This window comes from Anolis sagrei, chromosome 2, assembly GCF_037176765.1.
Source record: "Anolis sagrei isolate rAnoSag1 chromosome 2, rAnoSag1.mat, whole genome shotgun sequence".
In the NCBI taxonomy this organism is placed as follows: Eukaryota; Metazoa; Chordata; class Lepidosauria; order Squamata; family Dactyloidae; genus Anolis; species Anolis sagrei.
Window position 1 is genome coordinate 230,624,637 of NC_090022.1, and position 25,193 is coordinate 230,649,829.

Here is a 25,193-nt window from a genome sequence, read left to right on the forward strand (position 1 = left end):
TTGGTGACAGATCCTTTGCCTACGGGTGCCTGTGGGTTATCTATGAAACTGATACTGCGTCATGTGATGCGACCTGTAGTCACCAGTAGATAGAGATAGGTTAGAAGACTGTGTGATAAGTCATGCGATGAGACCTGTAGGCACCAGGAGACAGAGACAGGGTGTCAGAGAACTGTGTGATAAGGTCCAAAATTTCCCTATAAGAAGAGCAGGCAAACGGGGGCATGTGCATGACAACAATTTTGTGTCTGGGACTTCTTACTTTCTATCGGAGTTACCAAAATTTACATATCTGGACTGCGGTGGTGCAGTGTGTTAAACCACTAAGCTGTAGAACTTGCTGTCCAAAAGATCAGTGGTTCAAATCCATAGGACGGGGAGAGCTCTCATTGTTAGCCCCTAGCAAATATGAGTAGATCAATAGGTACATTACCTAAGAGGCATCCACGGACAAGGCCAGCTCTTTGGCTTAGAAATTGAGATGAGCACCACCCCCCAGTGTCAGACCCGACTAGACTTAATGTCAAGGGAAACCGCTACCTTACCAAGACTCTGCAATCACAGTGTTTTAGGGAGCAGAATGTTGAAGGCAGTACATTGCAGGACTGATCTAACAACCAGTGCTTTTTGTTAGTTTCTCTCAATAGCAGTAGGCATTTTTAAAGATTCTTGGTGGAGTCTGTGGGACCTGTGTGTGTACAGGAGTTGGTTCTTTCTTGAAAAATGGTGGGTGTTCCAGTCCATCTGTTTCTGCCATGGCATGTTCCGCTTCCCTTGTCCTCCCTCTCCTATTTCAGTTTCTGTGAATTTGGTGCTAATTGTGCAGAAAACAAAACAAAAGCTAGACAAGGGTATGCCAAGAATCTGGGAAGTGGACCTTGTGTTTAGATTTGTTTTGGATATTCAGCAGGTTTAACAGTTGGGCGTTCCAACTGGAATTGTACTCATAAATGGAATGTGATTCAGTAAAACGGCATTAAGTTTACAGTTGCAGCAGGATTGTGGGTCGGTTAATCTAAGTATCTGTACTTAATGCAGTCAGCCTGAATTCAAATGCAATCAGTCAGCATTCTTTTTTGCCAGCAATTTGACCCCAATACAAAAATAAAACAAAAGTTTGGGTGCAATAGGAGAAATCATCCCATTGAAAGATCTGTAAGAGTTTTAGCAGTTGTTTTCAATACATCTGAAACAACAATCAGGATTACTGTGGAATACCGAACTTCAATTTTGAATACACATTTAAATCTACAAATTACTTGTCATTGAACCTTAATAGTTGTGATCAATACAGTAAGGCCGCAATCCTTCATACACTTTATCTTTAAGTGGGGCTTGTCTCAGAATAAATATGTATAGGATTGTACCATAAAAAGTGCAAATGAAGATATAGATAAGCATAGGCAGGCATCAAATATTACATTACTGTGTCATTTTTGAACAAGGACTTTGATAATTTTGCACTAGGAATCTGCTGTCGCAATATGCTTGTGTCTGCCACCCAGTTAACATTTTTCAGGGAGACAGACATAATAATGACAACTCCCCATAGTAGTTCTGCAATCTTATATTTGCTTGGACCACCAAAAAGGGATTTACTAAAACTACTACTTTTGTTTCTATCTCTATCAAGATAGAGTCAGTCTACATATGTATTCCATAAAGTATGGAGCCCCATAAATGCTTAAGTACTTTTTATAGCTCTAAATGTGACTTTGATCTTATCTAAATATAAAATAGGAAGCCATGATAATTTAGTCTTCATTAGCTTATGGGAAGGAGTCTTTTAGAGTACAGATAGTAGAGTACAGATTTTTAACAGCGATGAACTGGAAAATAATGTTCTGATATTCCACACACTTGATATTATTATCTGTGTTGTTTCAGATTAGTCATAGTTTAGTCCAGCATTCAATAATGAGGTTGTGATGATAGCAGATTTTCCCAACCCCAAACCCATCTGGGTGGACTCCAATTCCCATCATGCCATGGAAGTTGGAGCCTAGCACATTTGGGAGGCAGGCATTCAGGGAAGGTTAGTCTAGCAAATTCAGCAGAAACTTCAGCAGAAAGTAGATTTAGATAGAGATGTATATTTCAATCTCACACATGTTATTTGTTTTCTTTTAGCTTTCCTCAGACCAGCTAGTATTACTTCTGGAATGCCTCTTGGAAAAGAAGACATTATGTTCAAAAACACTGGAGTGCTTACAGAAGACCTACCACCTTCGTGAACAGGATGCAGAGGTAATTTAGTTACAAACACAGCGAGTTCATAAACTAAGCAAATAAATCATGAGGAATACCAGCATTCTGTTTGATTCGGGAGTATTGAAGCCTCAAAAAAATCTATTAAAATTCTTAATCAGTCTTGAGGACAGTAAAGATAAACTATTGATGGCATTTACTTGGATTGCATTGATTCTGTGCTATATTTGTCGATGGTATTATGGCAAGGTCACTTCCTTTTTTTTAACCGAAACAATGGCCAAAACCCTCCTTTACATTTATTACACTTTGTAACACGATTTTTGTTCTTGAGTTATACATGTCATTTCATAATTGGTTCCATCATAAAACATGGAAAAAATTATTAAACTGCAAAAAAAATGTTTTTGCGGGACATCTCGCAGCACATTTTGCTGTAGTTTTCCAATGAATATCTCACAGTCTCAACCAATTCAACATAGTTTGTGGCAGCCACAAAAGAAAGTTTTTGGAGTACAACTACTTTCAATGTAAGTATCACACAATTAAATAGGAAATAACACTTTCGAACCAGTAACATTTTTTTTTCATATTTTGTTACATAGTGTTATAGTAGAAGCGTGTCTCTCAGGCATTGAGGGACACAGTGTCTTAGTGAGAGGCAATATTTTTTAATACTAGTGGGGGCTGAAGGGCCTTGGACCATTGTATGATTTACCCTCCTTTGGTAATTGTGTACTTGGTCAAAAACACACTAGTAAATATATATTTTTAGTGATTGGTAACATCTCTCTGGGGTTCTGAATAACAACAACAACAACAACAACAACAACAACAACAACTTTATTTATACCCCGCCACCATCTCCCCAAGGGGACTTTGGGCAGCTAACATGAGGCCAAGCCCAAGGATTACAATAAAGCAAAATAAAATACATACAACAAATAATAACATCAAATAAAGTGCAAACAATAACAAAATAATACAATGGAATAAACATAAGATATAAAATGATAAAAGAATTAAACATATTATATTATATAACTTTATTTGTACCCCGCTAGCATCTCCCAAGGGATTCGATGCGGCTTACACAGGCCGAAGCCCCAAAACACAATACAACAATACAATACCTAAAGCAAATTAAAAACAGTTAAGCAGGAAAACAATAACAGTAACAATACAACAAGACACTATTAAAACTGGGCCGGCCGGAGTAGGGGTACAGGATTAAAAGTGCTGATGTGGCGGGAGGAATGTAGGATTATAATATAAGTGCGGTGTGCAGTGTGCAGTGATCTTGGTTCTACTAAGGTGCTTCTAGGATTTGGTGCTGGAGGTTCCTAATCTGAAAAGGCACATCGGAACAGCCAGGTTTTCAATTTCTTTCTGAAGACTGCCAATGTAGGGGCTTGTCTGAGATCTTTCGGGAGGGCGTTCCAGAGTCGGGGGCCACCACAGGAAAGGCCCTGTCTCGCGTCCCCACCAAGCGTGCTTGCGACGCGGGCGGGATCACGAGCAGGGCCTCTCCAGATGACCGGAGTGAGCGTGTGGGTTCGTAGACAGCGATACGGTCACGCAGGTAGGGTGGTCCCAAACCGTTCAGGGCTTTGTAGGTAAGCACCTGCACCTTAAATTGGGCTTGGAAAATAAACGGCAGCCAGTGAAGCTCCTTAAACAGGAGGGTTGACCTCTCTCTGTAATGAGCCCCGGTTAACATCCTGGCTGCTGCTCATAGTGGGCTGGGCCAAATGCAAAGGGTAATATTATAAAACCCCTGCATGAGATAGAAAAATAAAGTAGTGTAACTAGTGGGAGACCCAGATGAGATGGACAATGGGGTCAATCTTCACTGAGGGATGAGGCGAGGTGCATCAGAAGGACAGTTTTGCCCTGGGATGGACATGGTATTGGGAATTATTGTTCATTCTTCAAAGGCACACTGGAAAAGCCAATTTTTTAGGCTTCTCCTGAAGACTGCCAGGGTGGGTTCTTGCCTAATCTCCCTGGGTAGCGAGTTCCAGAGCCGAGGGACCACCACAGAGAAGGCCCTCTTCCTCGTCCCCACAAACCACACTTGCGACAGAGGTAGGAGCAAGAGGAGGGCCTCCCCGGAAGATCGAAGAAACAAGTTTATCTATTTGCTCATTATAGTTATTTATGCTGTGTAGATCACTTTTGTAATGAGCCCAGTTTGTCTTGTGAAACATTGTTTTCCCATGTAGAGGCTAGGAGGACATCAGAACCATATGTTTTACATTAGTTGGTTTAGTCATCTGCACTCTAAACTGTGGATAATTTTGACTGTGGTTAGTGAAAATAAACCATTTTCATAAACTATGGTTTTGAGTTTCCACTATCCACAGTTAATCCTAACTTCATTGCAATAATAGATTGTGGTCCAAGATCAAGATCCACCGAGGAATGAGGCTCCCACTCAAAATATGAACCATCGATGTTGTGTTGCCTTGATTTGAACAAGCTGCAGCTATTGGGGGAAGAAAGCATATGAGTGCCGGGGAAAGCAAGCTCATTCTCATAACTCAGAAGTATTGTTTTGTATGACATCTGAATCAGTCTAGTGATTCTGCCCTGGAACCCCATCCATATGCTATGCATTTTGCTTGGTGCTTCTCTCATGGGTGCAAGTTTATTTATTTCTTTCACATATTTCTATCCCGTCCTTCTCACCCCTGGAAGGGGACTCAGGGTGGGTTCACAACAGGCATTCATTCAATGCCAATAAGAGTAATGAATGTTAAAAGCAATTAAAACAATTTGTATTAATTTTAATCCATATAAAATTATACATATTAATTCATATAAAAGCAATTAAAACAATACAAAGTTGCGCATCCTTTGTTCAGAATTCCAAAATCGGAAACACTCCAAAATCGGAAATTATCCACTTAAATAACTGAACTAATGACACCTTTGCTTTCGATGGTTCAGTGCACACAAACCTCATATAAATATTATATAAAATTTTATTTATTTATTTATTTATTTGGGGTTCTTTTACCCCGCCCTTCTCACCCCGAAGGGGACTCAGGGCGGCTTACAAAAGCAAAGGTACAATCTGATGCCTGCATCATAAAAACAATCAAATACAAAATTACATCAATACACAGTTAACAACAAATATACATTGTAACCATAAAATCAATAAAATCAATAAAACCAAATACAAACCCAATTTCTCCTCTTACATGGTCAGCGTTCGCTACTCATAGATCTAGTTTTACGTTCCACTTCATCAATCCTGCTGGTCTTACTCGCCTGGTTGTCTGATTTAATTGCCGGAGTGCCCAAAGGCCTGGTCCCATAACCAAGTCTTCACCCTCCTCCTGAAGGCGAGGAGGGATGATGATGCCCTGATTTCCCCCGGGAGTGAGTTCCACAGGTGGGAGGCCACCACTGAGAAAGCCCTGCTCCTCGTCCCCACCAGCCTCACTTGTGACAGTGGTGGGGTCGATAGCAGGGCCTCCCCAGATGATCTCAGACTCCGAGGTGGGACGTAGAGGGAGAGACGTTCGGACAGATACACTGGACCGGAACCGTACAGGGTTTTGTAGGTCAAAACCAGCACCTTGAATTGTGCTTGGAACTGGATTGGCAGCCAGTGGAGCTGGCATAGCAGGGGGGTGGTGTGCTCCCTGTATGTCGTTCCGGTGAGCAATCTGGCTGCCGCTCGCTGGACTAGTTGAAGTTTCCGAACAGTCTTCAAGGGCAACCCCACGTAGAGCGCATTGCAGTAGTCTATTCGGGATGTAACAAGAGCGTGGACCACCATGGCCAGATCAGACTTCCCGAGGTACGGGCGCAACTGGTGCACAAGTTTTAATTGCGCAAAAGCTCTCCCGGCCACCGCTGAGACCTGGGGTTCCAGGCTCAGCGATGAGTCCAGGATCACTCCCAAGCTGCGAACCTGCGTCTTCAGGGGGAGTGTAACCCCATCCAGCACAGGCTGTAACCCTATACCCTGTTCGGCCTTACGACTGACCAATAGGAACTCTGTCTTGTCTGGATTCAATTTCAATTTGTTAGCTCTCATCCAGTCCGACACAGCAGCTAGACACCGATTCAAGGTCTGGACAGCCTCCTTGGTGACAGGTGAGAAGGAGTGACAGATCTGGACATCATCTGCATAGAGATAACATCTCAGTCCAAAACTGGTTATGTGTATAAGTTCTATATGAACCATACATAACTTCTGTGTTTAAACTTGGGTCTCATCTCCAAGATAAACTTAGGTGCAAATGAGGCATTCCATAAAATAAAATGAATTGCAGAACACTTCTGGTCCCAAGCATTTTGGATAAGGGACTTCCAACCTGTGTGTACAGCTTGGATGGGGCAATGGGAGAACCTCAGCTGGTGATCCCAGCTGGTGACTAAAAGGGCCCTGGTAGTCACGTAACACACTGTTGCTAAGAGAATCTCCCACAGTTCCTTTTTACAGAAGCCTTTGAGCAAGTCAGGCAAGATGTAATCTCTCCTTGTGTTTCCTAGATATTTGGAAAAATTGGTAGACAAGACTAATAGAGGCTTGGCAGTTCAGACAAACACAGAATTATGGATCCAAGGATGTGATCTTGAAGATCTGCTCACTAAAAGCTCAATATTTAATAGTTACAGTATAAAAAATTACAGTATAAAAATTACAGTATAAAAAATTAAAGGACTCTATAAGTGGTTTTGAATGATATTTCCGAAAGAGTGGCCATTTATTGCCTTCTCTCCCTGACATAAGGAAAGAAGATGTCAAGACTTGCTGTTTTGCTGTGCTGTGTGAGAGGTTCCTTTTATTAGATTTTATATGGTAGTGATTAAATTCAAGATGAAAGCAATGCTAGTTGTTATTGTTTATATTTTTGTTGCTATGCATGTTACTGTACTATGTAGAATTTTCTGAGATTTTGGAGAAATTAGAGAACAGATCAATAGAGATGCTGCAATTTAGAATGGCTTCATTTTTCAAACAAATATTTAGAGTACTATGGCAATGGCATATAATGGCACAATCTTTCAGTGGTGGTAACGTTATGTGTCCCATTGAGGTACAAAGCTATACTCACAGTAGTAGTGTTGCTGGTAGGATTTCCCACATCGGACAGCCTTTTGCTAAGCAGTCAAACTAAATGTTCCAAACAACTAGTGCAATGTTTTTCAACCTTCCTAATGCTGTGACCCCTTAATACAGTTCCTCATATTGTGGTGACCCCCAACCATAAAATTATTTTCATTGCTACTGTTATGAAACATAATGTAAAGATCTGATATGCAGGATGTATTTTCAGTCGCTGGAACAAATTTGGCACAAATACTTGATGCACTCAAATTTGAATACTGGTGAGATTGGGGAGGGGGGATTGATTTTGTCATTTGTGAGTTGTAGTTGCTGGGATTTATAGTTAACTTACAGTCAAAGAGCATTCTGAAATCTACCAAAGATGGAACCAAACTTGGCACACAGACCTCCCATGACCATCAGAAAATACTGGAAGGGTTTGGTGGGCATTGACCTTGCGTTTTGGAGTTCACTTACATCCAGGAGCACTGTGGATGATGGATTTGTACCAAACTTGGCACGAATACTTAATATGCCTGAATGTGAACACTGGTAGAGTTTGGGGGAAATAGACCTTCACAGTTGGGAGTTGTAGTTGCTGAGATTTATAGTTCACTTACAATCTGAGAGCATTCTGAACCCCACCAATGATAGAATTGGATCAAACTTCCCACACAGAACCCCCATGACCAACAGAAAATACTGTGTTTTCTGATGGTCTTTGGCGACCCCTCTGACACCCCCTCACGACCCCCTCCCAGGGGTCCCAACCCCCAGGTTGATAAATGGTGAATTACTTTATAGTAGCAGTAACAGGGTGTGTGCTTGTGTGATATTGGAAAAGGATCTCCAAGCAACAGTGACAGTGGCAGTTTCATTAATATCTGAATGTCTGCAACCATCATGAAACAACCCCATGATGAAACGACCCCATGCAGTCCTTGCATGTGTGTTTCAGCTTTTTTTTTTGTTTGCTGTTTATATGGTGTTCCAAATGCCAGATTTATTTTTAATTAGCCCTGAAACACACTTTGTTATTTATAGTAACAAAGATATATTTAGAATATATCTTAATCACACATGAATACCAAAGAAATGTCAGGACTTCTATATCTGGGAGAGAAATAACTGAGGTGGTAGGATCAAAGCAATGCCCTTCTGTGGCACTTTCATGTCAAAGAATCCAGGCCCGCAAGTGGGGTTTTTTTTCAGCTTCCCACCAATACTTCTCCTCCTCCCTTAAATAAATCAGAATGAATGTATTCCAGTGAACCTGTATACTTTCAGCCCTTGAAATAAATTTGCAGTCTCTGGAAGAAATGTTACTTCAGCGTTATCTTGGAAGGTGAACCCAAGGGCTTAGAGAGACCCCTTTAAAAGGACAACCAAGATAACATTACCATGGGCATTTCTGCAGCTACTGGAGGGAATGTTAGTTTACATTCTATCATCTGTGTCTATACAAGGAACTTTCCATGTCTCCAGATACAGTAAGTGCCTTACGGGGGGGGGGGGGGGGGTTATCTTGTAATGATAGCAATTTCAGGGATTCCAGACTATCTTTCAGTCCAAAGATTTTAATAACACTAAAGCTATATAACCACTGCCACTTTCGTTTTGTGTGCTTGTAATAAAGAGTGCAACACTAACACACACACACACACACACACTTATCAGGGAGTAAATAAACCCTGCTGAACAATGAGGAACTTCTGTGTAAAACATAGGATTCCTTTATAAAGCAATCACTTTCCTTTGCGGAGAGAAACGTTTTTAATAGTTAAGTTTTATGCAGCATAGTTTGAGTGTACTTAATATTTGCCATCATAGACAGAAAGATCTTGGAGACATGCTTAAGTGGTAATGGTTAAATTGCCTTAAATTGCTGTCAAACATTGAATAAATTGTTGCACTTATGTTCCTCCTGGTGCAACTGTTATGATAAATGTTCAGACTGATGTATATACAGATAAGTTCTGCGGAACAGCCCATGGGTGATTTTAGCAGAGAAAGATAAGACTCATGTTTTGAGGAAGTATGTCAAATGCAAACAGGTCCTGTGGATGTCTTCTGTCTGTTTTGCTGAAAAATATATCCACCTGTAAGGCTTTGACTTGTGCTTTTTTGTAACTTATCTACAAGTTAGGAAGAGGAAAGAATACACATAGAACCTATAATGGAAATAACTATAGGCTGTTCATACAAAGAGAAAATCACTAAGAGGAGAATGCATATAGCAACAGTATGTGGTCTGATCAAAGAAAAGGGAATATAGAATATGAATTTTCAGTAACATTGGGCTCATTCCATCAGACTTCTGTCCAAGGCCAGCAATATTGTACACATGCCACACAGAACAAATATTTAAATATTTAAATATTAAATTTATTTATTTATTTGCTTCACTTGTATACCACTTTTCTCACTCCAGCGGGGAACTCAAAGCTGTTTCCAACATAATTAAGGCAAAATGTAATGCCTCACATAAAGAAACCTAACATACAATTATAAATTAAAACATTAAGACATGGAATTAAAAACATATCAATATAAACATTAAAATCACACAATCCAACAATCGTAGTCCAGGCTGTTCCAAATGTCATATCTAATAATCCCTGATCATTCCTTATACTGCTCGCTGCCCAAAGGCTTGGTCCCATAGCCAAGTTTTTACTTTTCTTCTGAAGGCCAGGAGGAAGGGTGCTGATCTAATTTCATTGGGGAGCGAGTTCTATAGCTGAGGAGCCATCACTGAAAAGGCCCTGTCTCTTGTCCCCACCAATCGCACTTGCAAGGGAGGTGGAACTGAGAGCAGGGCCTCCCCAGATGACCTTAATGCCTGTGTTATTGTTGTCCGGGCATGGAATAATGCCACTCATGTAAGCAGCCCTGAGTCCCCTTCGGCCTGAGAAGAGTGGGATATAAATGTTGTAAATAATAAATAAATAAATAACTTCTTGCCCATGCAGTACTACTATTAGCAGAACACAAAAGAGAACCTCCCTATCCATCCATAGTTTCAGTTTTGTGATTTAATTTTTTGTTAACACAGAAAGTGTTTTAGGCACACTAAAACTGATATTAAAACGGTAACTGTGGAACAAATCTACAAGTGAGAAACTGTTACAGGTCCAGGGCTGCTTTTCATGTTGACCAAATTTAGCAGAAATTAATTTAAAACTCTTGTTCTTTAGATAAGTTAGATAGGATTAGATTAAAATTCTTCCCTTTCATTATTAAAAAGATATTCTGCTTTCTACTTGACTGGTGATGATGGTGATGGCGATGATTAGTCACATGTGAGTCACATGTAATGGCTTAAGTGTTGGATTAGGATTCTAGACACCAAGGTTTGAATCCCTACTTCTTTCATATGCTCTTTAGTCATCATGTCCTGTCTGAGATTTATTTCTTACGCATTATCCTTTGGTAAGATAGTGACATGGAACAAAACTGATCTTAGCCGTTGGAAAGTGGAGTTTGTATGCAAGTACACAGTTCTAATCCAGAAGATGCATCTATATAGCGTTAGCTATCATTATCATTAAGATCATTAACAACAACAACACCCTGATCTGAGATCCAAAACACTTACAAATCAGTTTGCCAAATGATATTCATTCATGTAGGTTTAAAAACTCAAGCAAAAGGTTGGGCAGCCTGCATTGAAATGTTGAAGCACTCACTACTAAAGTCACAATTGTTTAATTTGTGCAAATAAGGGGAAAGCCTTTTTAAGTACATAATTCAAGCACTTGTGACTTTACTAGCGAGTGCTTTAACATTTAACTGAAGACAGCCCAACCTCTTTCATAGGATAAAAAAACAATTTCTAAGTTAATCTTTGTACTGCTAGATATTTCAGATTATCATACATTATATACTCGAGTATAAGCCAAGTTTTCAGCTCTTTTTTAAGGCTAAAAAAGCTCCCCTCACCTTATATTTGAGTCAAATATATTTATTATTTGACTCTGTTGTTGCTGTTGTTGTTTATTAATTATTTATATTGGACATTTGTATCCCGTCCTAACTGTTCCAAACAGTTGGAACAGTTGCTGCATAAAGTCATTGTCCTAAAGCAGTCCGTCAAGTCCACTAAAGCTGTCGCTTTGCCAGCAGGTCAGTCTAGCCTGCAAAGGCCTGATCCCATAGCCAGGATTTCACTTGTTTCTGAAAGGTCAGGAGGAATGGAGCAGATCTAATTTCACTTGGGAGGGAGTTCCACAGCCGAGGGGCCACCAAAGAAAAGAACCCTGTCCCTTGTCCCCACCAAACGCAGTTGCGATGATGGGGGGACAACGAGCAGGGCCTCCCTGGATAATGTTGTTATTGTTACATTTATTATTTTACTCTATTTATTATTATGATCACATGTACATTATTTTATTCTATTTATTATTACATTTATTATGTTACTCTATTTTATTATTATTACATTTATTATTTTACTCTATTTATTATTGTTAATACATATATTGTTTTACTCTGATATTACATTGACATTATTTTACTCTATTATTATTTTATTACATTTATTATTTTACTTTATTATTGTTGTTATTACATTGAAGAAGGTTAGAATAATGGTTTAATCAAAGTTGGACAGTCTTATCTTAAATTACATTTTTATGTATGTATTCAAAAACATTTAACCTACTGATGCCTTGATTAATGCAATTTTATTGATACTTTTTATTTTGAAATTTACCAATAGCTTTTGCATTTCCCACTTTTGGCTTATACTTGAGTCAATATGTTTTCCCAGTTTTTTTGTGGTAACATTAGGTGCCTCGGCTTCTATTCGGATCAGCTTATGCTCAAGTATATATGGTAGATCTATTAGGCCTTGATTTTACAATAACATCCCAATCCCACAAAGCAGTGCTATCTTTTTTAGACCAACCAAAGTGCACAAAATACATGATGTAAGCTCTGAAACCTCCACTGGCTTATTCATCACATAAAGGTGTTTAAAATCATACAGGGGAAGAAATAATGATCATGTTAGAATCACAGACCTACATTTGGGTAAGATGTTGGATTTTTGTTGTTGTCAGTTAAGACAGTCTGGAGGCAATCACCACTTTCCTCTTTGGCCGTTTGAACATCAAGGACAAAGAGTTGTAAACCCCAGGAAATGAAATTTAAAGTCCATTAGAAAAAGCAACTTCTTTTGAGATCCTGACGGTTTTTGTCCATGGTTAAAACACTGAATTCCTCAAGCCTTTGCATGGTTGTATATGGGGAACTTTCAGTGCTATATAGATGTTGTTGTTTTTATTGTGTGCCTTCAGGTCATTTTTTAGAAAACCTATTTTGTTGTGTCACGAAAGAGTTCTTGCATGTACATTGCCTACAACCATCTCTATCTTGTGCGTTGCAAGTACATATAGCCTTCCACATTTATAAGCTTGACCTTTATGGATTTGGTTGTTTGTGAATTTGATTCTAGGAATCTTAAAGTCCTACAGTGTGATTTTTCTCATCAACCTCAGTGGAGGTTTTGCTGGCGAAGCTAGGGACTTCGAGAAAGGTATTTGCTGCAGTACATGAATGGCCTATACATTCATTGTTTTATAGAGGGGATTTAACAGCCATCTTCAGTTGGCAATGGAAAACGTATTTGGATGTGTTTCATTTCCCAGCTGAAAAATTGATTTCTCCACACAAAAGAAACTGTCAGGAATAATATGGAGGAGATATACAGTTCTCACTCATTGTTTTTACATCCTAAAGCATTTGAGGAAATTATTATATTCAGAAATGCATGTGGATTATTTTGCATTAGAAGCACTTTGTATGCAATGGTCACTTTTGTGCAAAAAACAGTGTTTCAAGATATCCACATTTGTGTGTAAAATGGCTGGGCCTTGCACCAAAAAAAGGATTTTTGTCTCTCCCAAAAACATGTGGGAACTAAATTTATATACAGCTTCATTTTTTTCTTCAACTTTCCTCTAAATTGTGTGCTTTGGATCCATGTCACTACTGCTCTATTTTGTTTCTGAACGTTTGCTCCCAGAAGAGAAATCAGGCAGATTGCCTTGGCTATTTGAGAACCCTGTTAACACTACAGGATTCAAGTGCTTACTTTCTTGACCTAGTGGGGCCACCTGTCACAAGTGAAAATCTGTGCATGATGTACATTGACATTGTGGAAAGAGGTGATCATGGGGGGAAGAACAGATGGACTTCCCAGTGGAGGATATTCCAAAATCCTAGTTTTGTAGCTGAAAACATCTGACACATAATATATTCTCTCACCATACTTCAGGCTGCAGTCCTCGGTGGATTAGGTCTCACTAAAGCAGGTAGCATGCCTTACGTATTATTTTCTAGAATAATTTTGGACAACAAATATGAGTTTGAGGTTGCAAAAAATAGTTTCCAGTGCTGAATTGGATCCACAGATATAATTCATAGGTTTCAAAGTGTGTATTATTTCTGTGACAGTCTCATTTCCCTAAAGTGGTGAGAATTATCTCTGATTCAGCGGTTTTTTCAGATTATTTGGAAGCATTGGGAGAACCATCCACCAATTGTTCCATGTGAATCACCTTACTCATAGGCTTGTGCATTTTGGCTGAACCTCAAACCATTTCTACTATCCACCTTTCGGGGGACCCGAGGATACATTTTTATGGTCCTCCCATTTTTGGTTTGCAAAATGTGGCTAGATCTGGCCATATTTGGGCAGTGGGGGGGGGGGCTTCACAGACTCCCCTTCCTGACGTTTTTAGGGCAATTGGGATGGAAATAGCCACACTTGGAGGTCATGTCTACCACTGCTGGCCCTCCAAGCTTCATAATGTTTGAGTCATGCCCTGATTTTTAGGAATTTCCTTTCTTTCTAAAACTAAAATATCCTTTACAAAAATCCCAAAAAGATATCCCCTGCTGGCCCCACCCTCTTACTTCTCCAGGAGCAGAACCATTCCTTCCTGCCAAATGTCAAAGATGCACCTCTACATCATACAGCCCGCTATTACACTTTCTTTGTTAATAAAAAACAACAGCAACTTCTTCCAAAGCTTTTGCATTTCTTGTCCACAGAAACCCAATTCACTTATTATTGTTATTAGGTGGCAACAGCCAAATAATAATAATAATAATAATAATAATTATTATTATTATTATTATTATTATATCAAACTAAGAAGGCAGAGAGGAGAGAGAAAGATTAAATAGAGTGAACTTATGATGAGATTGCAAAGGAAAGAAATTATTAGTTATTGAAGGTAACTAATAATTTCTGGATGGACTGCTTTTAGGATTACGACTGAATTTGGCGTTGAATTTAATGTTTTTATATTGTTTTTATATTGTTTTTATTATATTATTTATATTTATGCTTTTCTTATTCTGGGCACTATGCTGTGCTGGTTGTTAGCCACCCTGAGTCCCTCTGTGGAGGTGAGATAGGGCGGGATATAAATGCCCTAAATAAATAAATAAATAAATAAAGGAAAATCAAAAAGATTAAATGCTAGAGAGAGGCCAAGCCAAACCAAAAGCTGAAGCTGAGAGCGAAGCACCTCTCTCTAGAGCCTGGACACAACTGAGCAATGGAGGCACACACATCACAGCTTTCTTCAATTCTGATTGACCCAAAAGGCAGGGCTCATGGGGAAACCCTGTGTGAGCATGCAGCAGCCTCTCTTTGTATCACATGTTCCTGAATAGAGCAGAAGGTAGCTGCGACCGGCAGCCATGTGGTCTGGCTTGGTTGAAAAAACCATAGCGGCAGAACCCTTACCGTTATGGGCATCCGAAGAAGCTGAATGCAACCAACCAAAATGAATCCGTGCACCAGTCTACTTACTCAGTGCGATCCATAAAATTTGCTCTTAAATCAACATATTTTTCTTTCCTGTATATGTTCCCAAGTTACCATTTTAAAATGGAAAGATACTTCAGTAAACTTCAGCAAGTTTGTTAATAGATTCCAGTTTCATGATATGCAGAGCATGGCAAGATCATTGATGGAATTTTTAAAGGAAGTGAATGGACTGAGGAAGTATAAGTGTTTTTGCAGAGAATGTGAGAACTCAAACTTAATATATCATATAGCATGTATGTACCCATTCTCATACAACTAAACCATTGTACATGGCCCGCCAAAATGGTGACATTTTATTTAGCAGACCAGAATGAAGTTACGTTAATGCAAACCACATAGAGTTCTCAGTTTCTTTAGAAAAAGAAATTATGTGTGGAAGAGAAGTTCTGTCCACTTCCCAAACCAAGAAAACTCTGGCAGGCATACAAGAACATGTTACCACAAAGCAATACCTCTCTCTGTTAACCAGCCAAGTGTATTGCTTTTAAGTTAAACTGCGTTGTTTGCCCTACCTCGTTGTTTTACAAACTGACACCAAGCAGTGTTTGAGCACAAACATTCAAACACACCTCATCTCTTTGGGTGCATTTGACAATGTAAACATATTGCCAAATGCAATGCAAATGGTTTTCTTTTGGCACAAGTCATTTGTCCTTACAGTGCAAAAATAGTTCTGTGCCCTTCAGGAAACATGAATCTGCTGATCCGAGTGGGCTTTACCTAGACAAAACCTAACACTGTTTGAAACCCACTTTTGATACTGAAAACATGGTCCTTGTTACCCTCTCTGTTTTCTTCCTATGTGAGAAATTAAGTTTCTTAGCCTCCTTAACTTTGCCAAGGTCATATTGGATTGCAGAGCAAAATATCCGAGTGCTTTGTATCGTATCATAGTCAATGATTGGGGAAATATCTACAAGAACTCTTATCACCCACCTGTGTCTTGTAGATAGGAGATCCACGCACTGACCTGAGGTCAGGAAAGGTAATAAGCTACCTCTTTTATGGTCTATAAGCTATAAATTGATCGCTCTTGAGAAAAAAAAACCAGACAGCATGTAATATTGTATTGCTGAAGGCTTTCATGATCTGAATCACATGATTGTTCTGTGGTTCCAAGCTGTATGGCCGTATTCGAGCAGCATTTTCTCCTGACATTTTCCTGTACCAGAGGATTGTGAAGATGTCAGTCACAGGCAAAGCATCATTTATTATTTATTTATGATATTTCTATCTCTCTTTTCTCAAGCCCGAAGGTGACTCAAGGCAACTTAAAAATTGGCAGCAATCTGATGCTGTAAAGATCCACAATAAACAATTAAAACATTTAAAACAGCATTATAAAACCAATATAAAATCAATACAATATAAAAACCATTAAAATATATAAGGACCAATGTCTTCCTGTCAATCTTACTTTCCAGTAGTATTGCCTAAGATGTTCTATGTTTAAAACTTACATAATTCTGTGTTTGTCTATTTTACCGCATTTCCAAAGGCTTGTTCAAAGAGCCAGGTTTTTACTTTTTTTCAGAAGGGCAGGAGGGAGGGGGCCGATCTAATATCCCTAGGGAAGGAGTTCCACAGCCAAGGGGCCACCACTGAGAAGGCCCTGTCTCTCGTCCCCGCCAAACGTACCTGCGAAGAAGCCAGGATCGAGAGTAGGGCCTCCCCAGATGATCTTAAATTCCTAGATGGTTCATATAGGGAGAGATACATTTGGACAGATAAGCTGTGTCAGAACTGTTTAGGGCTTTATAGGCTAAAGCCAGCACATCAGGAGAAAATGCTGATAGAACATGGCCATACATTCCAGAAACTACAAAGTACCCCAAAATGAAATATTAAATGGAAATAATGTTCTTGTTTTAAAAGGGCGGATTCATAATTTAATAATGAAATTATACAAGTATTTTTTTTAAAAAACCCTTATGTAACCTTACATTAATTTCACTAAAAGAAGTAGGGTACTTGTCTAACTTCTCGAGAAAAGAAGGTCCAAAGCTTGTGAGTAGCCACAGAAAAGACCTTCTCTTTTTTCCATCAAATGTAGTTACGATGTTCTTGGGATGGAGAAGGGCCTTCCCAAGAGCTCAAAACATGGAGAGTATAGTCCTTCAGAAAACCTGTATCTGCTCTGTATGGCTAGCACTTTGAATTGTGCCTGGAAAGAAATGGGCAGCTAGTGGACTTGTTGTAACAAGGGAGTTGTCTGTTTCCCATAGTCACGGATTCTGCACACTACAAATCCTAGGAATACATTGGAGATTATTGAGGCAGGTTAAATTGCAATGGTGTGACACTATTCCTGTTTTTTCAGTGTTTCCTTTGTGATATTTTAGACAGTCTGTACTGCCTCCCCCATACCTCAGTCCCAGAGAAGAAAATTGGCCTTCACACCTGGTATGGTTGCTCATCCCTCTTTATCTGAAGGGATAATAAGATTGGAACTATACTCTGTTCCTATATATGGGGTATAGGAATATAGAAATGGCTTTCCCAGATTGGTCCGAATGTCCTTGTAGCCTACCAATTTATTTCAAGTAATAGAAACTACTGGAAATGTCCCAAATGCTAAAATAAATAAACAAGTAAGTAAATAATGAAAATTTAAAAGCAGTATCCTTCAGGTAATTATAGTGTTAGAGTATAATCCTATAATTTTCCCTTTCAATCTCCTTTCTCCCCTTCTGTTTAGATTCCATCCTCACACAAGCATGTGTGTATAAATATGCCAACTGAGCTAACGCTTCAGGCATTTAATGGGCTGGATTGTGCCCACAAAGCTTATGCCATCATAAAATGTGTTGGCTTTTAAGTCAGCAAAAGGTTCTTTGTTCTTTTTTGCTGCCACAGAGGAACGGGGATATCCCTCTGGAAAACAGAGAATTATCAAGACCCTGAGAAAGCAAGGACAGTGATATGTGTGATATAAATATTTGGAACAGGGCAAACACAGCTGTGCCTTTCAGTGCATTGAAAATCACAGAAACTGAAATATATGTCATCTGGTGTATACATAGCAAACCAAAACATTCATTTAACTTTGATTTGTCTGTAGTGTATTAAATGTGTATTATCACAGTTTTCTCAGAGTTGTGTTGACCCAGAAGGGAACGTACTGCTAAGAAATGTTAAGTTTTTAGTTTAGAAGGAAAGTACTACTTTCAAGTGTCATGTAACCTTAAAGATGTAGCCTCCCCCACCCCTTTCCAAAATAAATTCAGGACACTGCATCTTGGGTAGAGGAGTTTTAACTATTTACCCATCTCCTGAATCCATATCCTGATCACTTCCAATGCAGATTGATATGGCATGGACTTTCTCATTTGGACCAGAGACATAAAAGATGATAAAGTTCATCATCCTTATACTCCACCCCAATCAGGCACCCTATAGCAGCTTTTAATCTATATAAATAAATATGTAATTTCGTTTGTGGGATTAGCATAACTCAAAAACCACTGGACGAATTGACACCAAATTTGGAAGCAATACACCTATCATGTCAACAAGTGACCATCACTCATAAAACACTGAAAAACACAACAGAATAGACTTAAAAAGCCAAAAAGCAAAAATTACATTACAACATATGCGCAAAACCACATATATACCCAAACACACATATATAATCATATACACAAATATATATACACACACAAAACACATATACACATACTGGGCCACAGCAATGTGTGGCAGGGGACGGCTAGTTTTAAAAAAAAGAAGCTAGCTGAACCCAGATTTCTGCTGAATTTTTTCCTTGCCTCCCAAAACCATTCATGCCTCAAGGAGTGTATGGAAGGATATCAGAAGTAATAATAATATACTTTATTCATATTGCGCTCTATTTCCGCAAGGAAACTCAAAGCGGATTACAGAACACATACATGGCAAATGTTCAGTGCTGTTATACAATTAAAACCAAAAACAAACACAACATAAGCAGAGGGAAGGCTTCCCTCTTTTCCATCTCTGGCATCAGGATCCTGTGCTCAAATGGGGAGGTGCCGAGGAGCCTGTTGTCCATGGACGCCTTCCTGATTGAATTGCCAGCATGTCTTCATGGGCGCCTTTTACCTCCCTGCCAGAATGGTATCTATAGACCTACTTACATTACTGTTTTCAAACTGCTAGGTAAGTAGAATCTAGGGCTGACGGTTGGAGCTCACCCCGACCAGTGGCTTTGAACTGCAAACCTTCCAGTCAGCAGGGTTTTCTACAGCTGGTGGTTTAACCCGCTGTGCTATCTCTACCTCATGGCAAAATCTCTAGTCAGATACAAAATAATTAAATTTGGTGTTGAGACCTGCAGAGGACCATTGTGGACTTTAGTAGGTGACGATTGTTTCACATCTGGTTATAGGGAACATAGCCAGACACTTCTAAAGTCTTCCCTCCTGCTCTCCTCAGGCATGTCACAACCTTGGATCACACATCGGGCACTTCCCAAGTTTCTAGGACTGTGTGATGTATCGGCGAATAATGCGTGCAGATCCCAGTAAGGTGGCCTTCTGCAGCTGGCAGATGGTAATTTTGTCAGCACCGATAGTGTTTAAGTGCAGGCCAAGATCTTTAGGCACTGCACCCTGTGTGCCGATCACCACTGGGACCACCTTTACTGGCTTGTGCCAGAGTCTTTGCAGTTTGATCATTAAATTCTCTTATCGCGTCAGCTTTTCCAGTTGTTTCTCTTCAATCCTGCTGTCACCATACTTGGATGATGATGATGATGATGATAAGGATTATTATTATTATTATTATTATTATTATTATTATTATTATTATTATTATGCTATTCTAAGTTCTTTGAGACCAATTCCAACTCAATACATAATGGAAAATTAGTAAGAATTTGAATGGCATTGCCAAACCTCTCTGGCTTGTTTAATGTGAGCTGTTTTTATAACCCTTTCTAATATAGTACAGTACAACTGCCATATCTACAGATTTAATATCCAAAATTTCACTTATCCACACCCCCAAAACTTTCCCTTCTCAAAGTGTTTGTGGGCCTTTGTAGTTTTTCCAGTAGTTTTCTATGTACCTGGGCTGTACCTGGGCGTCCAGCCCAGGTACAGACAAAAAATAGGGTTTGCTATCATCCACGGTTTCAGATATCCATGCAGAGCATTGGGATGGGTGACGCAGTGGGTTAAACCCTTGTGCCAAGAGAACTGCTGACTGAAAAGTCTGTGGTTCGAATCCGGGGAGTGGGGTGATGTCCGATCTGTCAGCTCCAGCTTCTCATGCAGGGGCATGAGAGAAGCCTCCCCCAGGATGGTAAAACATCTGGGCGCCCCCTGGGCAACATCCCTGCGGACAGTCAATTCTCTCACACCAGAAGTGACTTGCTGTTTCTCAAGCTGCCCCTAACACACACAAAAAGATGTGTTTCCCTATGTGGTGTGTGTGTATTGTACTTTAATAAATATCATTTATTTAAAGTATTTCTGTGTCACTTCCATGTGAGCGTTCCCAAGGGGAAGAAGAAATAAAAAAACAATTAAAACAAATCAAAGCTTTAGCCATTTTGAAACACATTAAATGCTCTCTGAAAATTCCTAAAAGCAGTTTAAATGCATTCAAATGGTTCAAGTTTATTAGTGAATTTCCTTGATAGCAGCAATATATTTTAGACATTTCAATCACGGGAATGCTAGTGGGACTGTATTTGTTGAAGATGGAGTCATTTAGTACGCAGTCCCTATAATTAGCTGAGAGCAACATGTGTGAACCAGCCGTTGGTTGAGAACTGTACCTTATTCATATGAAGCACACTTTTCTATATCCCCAACCCTCTCCGTTTATATTTTATAGGGCCTTGCATTCTTCTTGTCATTTGGAATTCTTTAGACTTGAGAGCTGTTGTCTCCCAGCATCTTTCAAATTAAATCCAGCTATTAGCAATGCTTACTCACTTTTCCCTGAAGCCAGGCGCCTTTTTAAAGACCCAAGACACAGTATTTGTTTTCAGTAAAGCACATGTTTTGAATTAGTGGCCTTTTAGATCATGTTTGCAAGCCTTCGAGGTAAACCATTTTCTTATTATATTTACGATGCTATGTGTACATTTGGAAACCTTTCAAGCTTACATTACTGGCCATTTTTGCCAGGATAATTGAGAAGCCGTAATCAAGCTGTACACAAGTGTTGGTTTTTCCTCTTCCATGGAAAGAAATATTGGAACATGCTTAATTCTTCTCTAGGGACTCTTATGTTCAATCTAGACAAATAAATCTAATACATAAATCTTTATCCAATAACATCTGATTTCAGTGGAATTACATCCAAGTAGGAATTAGTGATGGCATTCATATGTAACATTTCGGATTTTCTGAACCATATTGGTTGTTTGCTTGCATAGTGTCTGAAATGAATCCTTCCCTTAAACACTAGCCTTAGAAGGTTATTTTTTGATTCTATCAAACCATACTTAGGCGATCCCTTGTAGCTCAAGGATGATTGTCTTCCAGATGTGGCGTCTTGGAGGTGAGTCCGTAGGTGGCTGTGGAGCCCTATTCTTGATCCGCCTGTTCTCCCCCAATGAAGACATTGGTTTCCAGGCTGAAGGCGGTCCTGGTCAGGGTTGGCTTGACGTGCCTTCCTCTTGGCACATATCTCTCTTTCACCCTCCATTTGTGCCTCTTCAAATTCTGCAGCACTGCTAGACACAGCTGACCTCCAGTTAGAGCACTCAAGGGCCAGGGCTTCCCAGTTCTCAGTGTCTATGCCACAGTTTTTAAGGTTGGCTTTAAGCCCTTCTTTAAATCTCTTTTCCTGTCCACCAACATTACGTTTCCCATTCTTGAGTTCGGAGTAGAGTAACTGCTTTGGGAGACGGTGGTCGGGCATCCGGACAACATAGCCAGTCCTGCAGAGTTGATGGTGGAGGAGCATTGCTTCAGTGCTGGTGGTCTTTGCAGATAATGTGGATTATATGGCAGTGCAAAAGGGGCATTTGACTTTGGAGACCCACTGGTGACCTTTGAGAAATCACACTCAGTCCCAGAGTGAGGCAAAGGCAAAACTTCTCTGAACAAATCTTGCCACAAAAACCTCACAATAGGTTTGTATTAATTTCATCATAGTTGGAAATAACAACAGCATCAAACATATTTCTTAGTATGCCCATAAGGTGTATATTTAAATAAATGTGCATAGGATTGATTTTTAAGTTCCTAATTAATCAGTAGTGAATATCACTTCTCTTATTATGTTCAGTAATGTATTTTGTGACTTGTGTTGGAATATCCTAATCTAAATGATTATCTGCTTGTGCAGCAATAGTAATTTTATCTATTACTGTTGTGTTGTCATATTCTACATAAAAGCCAGACTTTTCTGTTGCTGTTGTTGTTGCTGCTGCTGCTACTGCTATTATCACCATTGTTTTCTATCTGTTGTACACTTAGCATTCAGATCCCCATCTATACTGCCATAAAATGCAGTTTCAGAATGTACTGTAGTTTAAACTTCATTGAACTGGATTTATTTATTTATCGTGTCATCAGCAACCATTGTATTACAATTCTAACAGAGCAAAACAAACACACAGATTAAAAAGAAAAAGGAGAAAAAAACACACAGATTTTGCAAATTTGGTATTTGGTTAAATGTCCTTTGACCAGTATCTGGCCACTTGGACTGCCTCTGGGGTTGCCGCAAGAAGGTCCTCCATCGTGCATGTGGCAGGGCTCAGGGTGCATTGCAGCAGGTGGTCAGTGGTTTGTTCTTCTCCACACTCGCATGCCGAGGATTCCACCCTGTAGCCCCATTTCTTAAGATTGGCTCTGCATCTCGTGGTGCCAGAGCGCAGTCTGTTCAGCGCCTTCCAAGTCAACCAGTCTTCTGAGTGCCCAGGGGGGAGTCTCTCATCTGGTATCACCCATGAATTGAGGTGCTGGGTTTAGGCCTGCCACTTTTGGACTCTCGCTCCAGAAGCAACCAGAGATTGAACTGGATAATATGGCAGTGTAGATTCATATAATCCACTTCAATGCAGTTAAACTGCATTATATGGCAGTGCAGATCCAACCTCAGTCAGGCCAAATCTGTAGAGCTACTTTTCCTTTAAAAAGCTACGGTTTCTATTAGTAACTTGCATTGATCAGCAACACTTACATAGCTTTTTGAAAATGTATTTTGTTGATCTAATGTGATCAAGCAGCAACAACTCTTACCTGTTAAAAGAGAGAAAATGTCCTGCTATTACCTATAAAGAAGCTTCCCAATAGTTTGCCTTCAGTTTCTGGCAGTGGACACCATATTCTTACCAAAACCAGTCTGTGTTTAAAGGGGTGCCATTAAGAAGTCTCAAAAGGATAAGTGTTTTCAAGATCAATGTTGATTGATCTGAAGACTCTCATCCTGTCTAGCGTACACATACATATACGTACAAACGAACACAACATTCCTCTTAATATCCATAATGCTTTTCTACACAGTAAAATGCTCAACAGTAAGCCATTCCTGAGATTTTTTTTAAAAAGGACATCTAATTGGACTGATAGATTTCTACAGCAGCCAAATTGAAGCATATGATTGCAAATTGTTAACTCAGAACTGGAAGATGTGGAAGAGCTATGGCTTACTTCAATGTTGCTGGAAGTCAATCTTGGAAAAGATAGTGGTCAGGATCTTGTTGGTAGACTAAACTAGAGTAGACTCTCTGATTCAATGGGATTTATTAAAGTGTCGATCCTGCAAATCTCTTGGGAAGACATGCAGACAAATGTCAGCCTGCTGGAAGAAGCAAAGACCACCAGCATTGAAGCGATGCTCCTATGCCATCAACTCCGCTGGACTGACCACGTTGTCTGATTGTCTGATTATCGTCTCCCAACTCAAGAATGGGAAACATAATGTTGGTGGACAGGAAAAGAGCTTAAAAACTGGCATAGACAGCGAGAACGAAGAAGCCTTGAGCACTCTAAATGGAGGTCAGCTGTGACCAGCAGTGCTGCAGAATTTGAAGAGGCACGAATGGAGGGTGAAAGGGAGAAACGTGCCAAGAGTGTTAAGCCAACCCTGACCAGGACCGCCTTCCACCTGGAATCCGAAGTCCTCACTATGGGAGAACATGAGGATCAAGAATAGCCACCTATGGACCCACCACCAAGACACTACACTTGGAGGACCATCATCCTAGGGCTACGAGGGAATGCCTAAGTAAATAAGTAAGGGTGGATTCGTTTTTCAGAACTTTGGAGATGACTTGGCCCTCCTAATTTCGGAAAACAAAAGCATGCACGTTTCCTCCAAGCTTTTGTACATTTTGCTTATGTCAATGAAAAAGCAGGAAAGGACAATATGATACAAATTGGCCAGTCCATTTCCTTCAAGGATATCAATTTTTAGAATTTTCCCTTTTATACTTACATGTTAAAGTGATCTTAATGGATGACAGATTAATGACTTTCTCTTTGTATCAGTTGAGAGGAAATTTGTGGGTTTTTTCCCCTCCGTTAAGTGGATCTGGTTTGTTGTAGCTAAGCAGATGGAAATGGCAGTAAAACTTTTAACTTATCTTTCCAAAAAACATGTTGTAGCTGTTCTCAATGTTTTCTGAGAGTTCATCAAGGCTTTGAACTGTTCCACACATGGGATTTCCTTCTACAAACTGTTCTAGACTTCTGATAGGACCAAGCAGGGCTCTTTCTTCTTCTTAGGAAAAGAGTTTCTTCACTCAGCATTTGAATTTTAGAGACTGATACCAGTAGCACTTTCCTGACTTCTTTGCTTTGAAATGCCATGACCTGAGGCAATACTAGCCCAAGGGATATTGCTGCCTCGAGCCCAAGGGGTAACCTGACTCCTCCTAGGATTTCACAAAGCCTTCCTTCGCTGTTCAGACACTAAGGCCCCTTCTACACTGCCATATAATCCAGATTTTCAAAGTAGATGATCCACATTATCTGCTTTGGACAGGATTATGAGAGTCTACACTGCCATATCATCTACTTCAAAGCAGATAATCTGGATATTTCACATAAAAAATCACTCCTAGCACTTGACCTAGCTCGCCCTCATCTAAATTCTTGTACTTTTTAAATACTTTGTTTT

At 39.7% G+C, this 25,193-nt stretch overlaps 1 protein-coding gene across 6 annotated transcripts in view; it reads left to right on the forward strand.

Moving 5' to 3' along the window:
- AOPEP (aminopeptidase O (putative)) overlaps positions 1-25,193 on the forward strand; it is a 243,125-nt gene that overhangs the window by 207,340 nt on the left and 10,592 nt on the right. For all 6 annotated transcript variants that reach the window (XR_010909318.1, XM_060762070.2, XM_060762073.2 and 3 more), the window contains one exon: positions 2,131-2,247. Coding sequence is in view for 5 of the 6 variants with exons in the window: in XM_060762070.2 (XP_060618053.2) it covers positions 2,131-2,247 (117 nt within the window). In the remaining variant the exon portion in view is untranslated. The remainder of the gene's footprint in view (positions 1-2,130; positions 2,248-25,193) is intronic.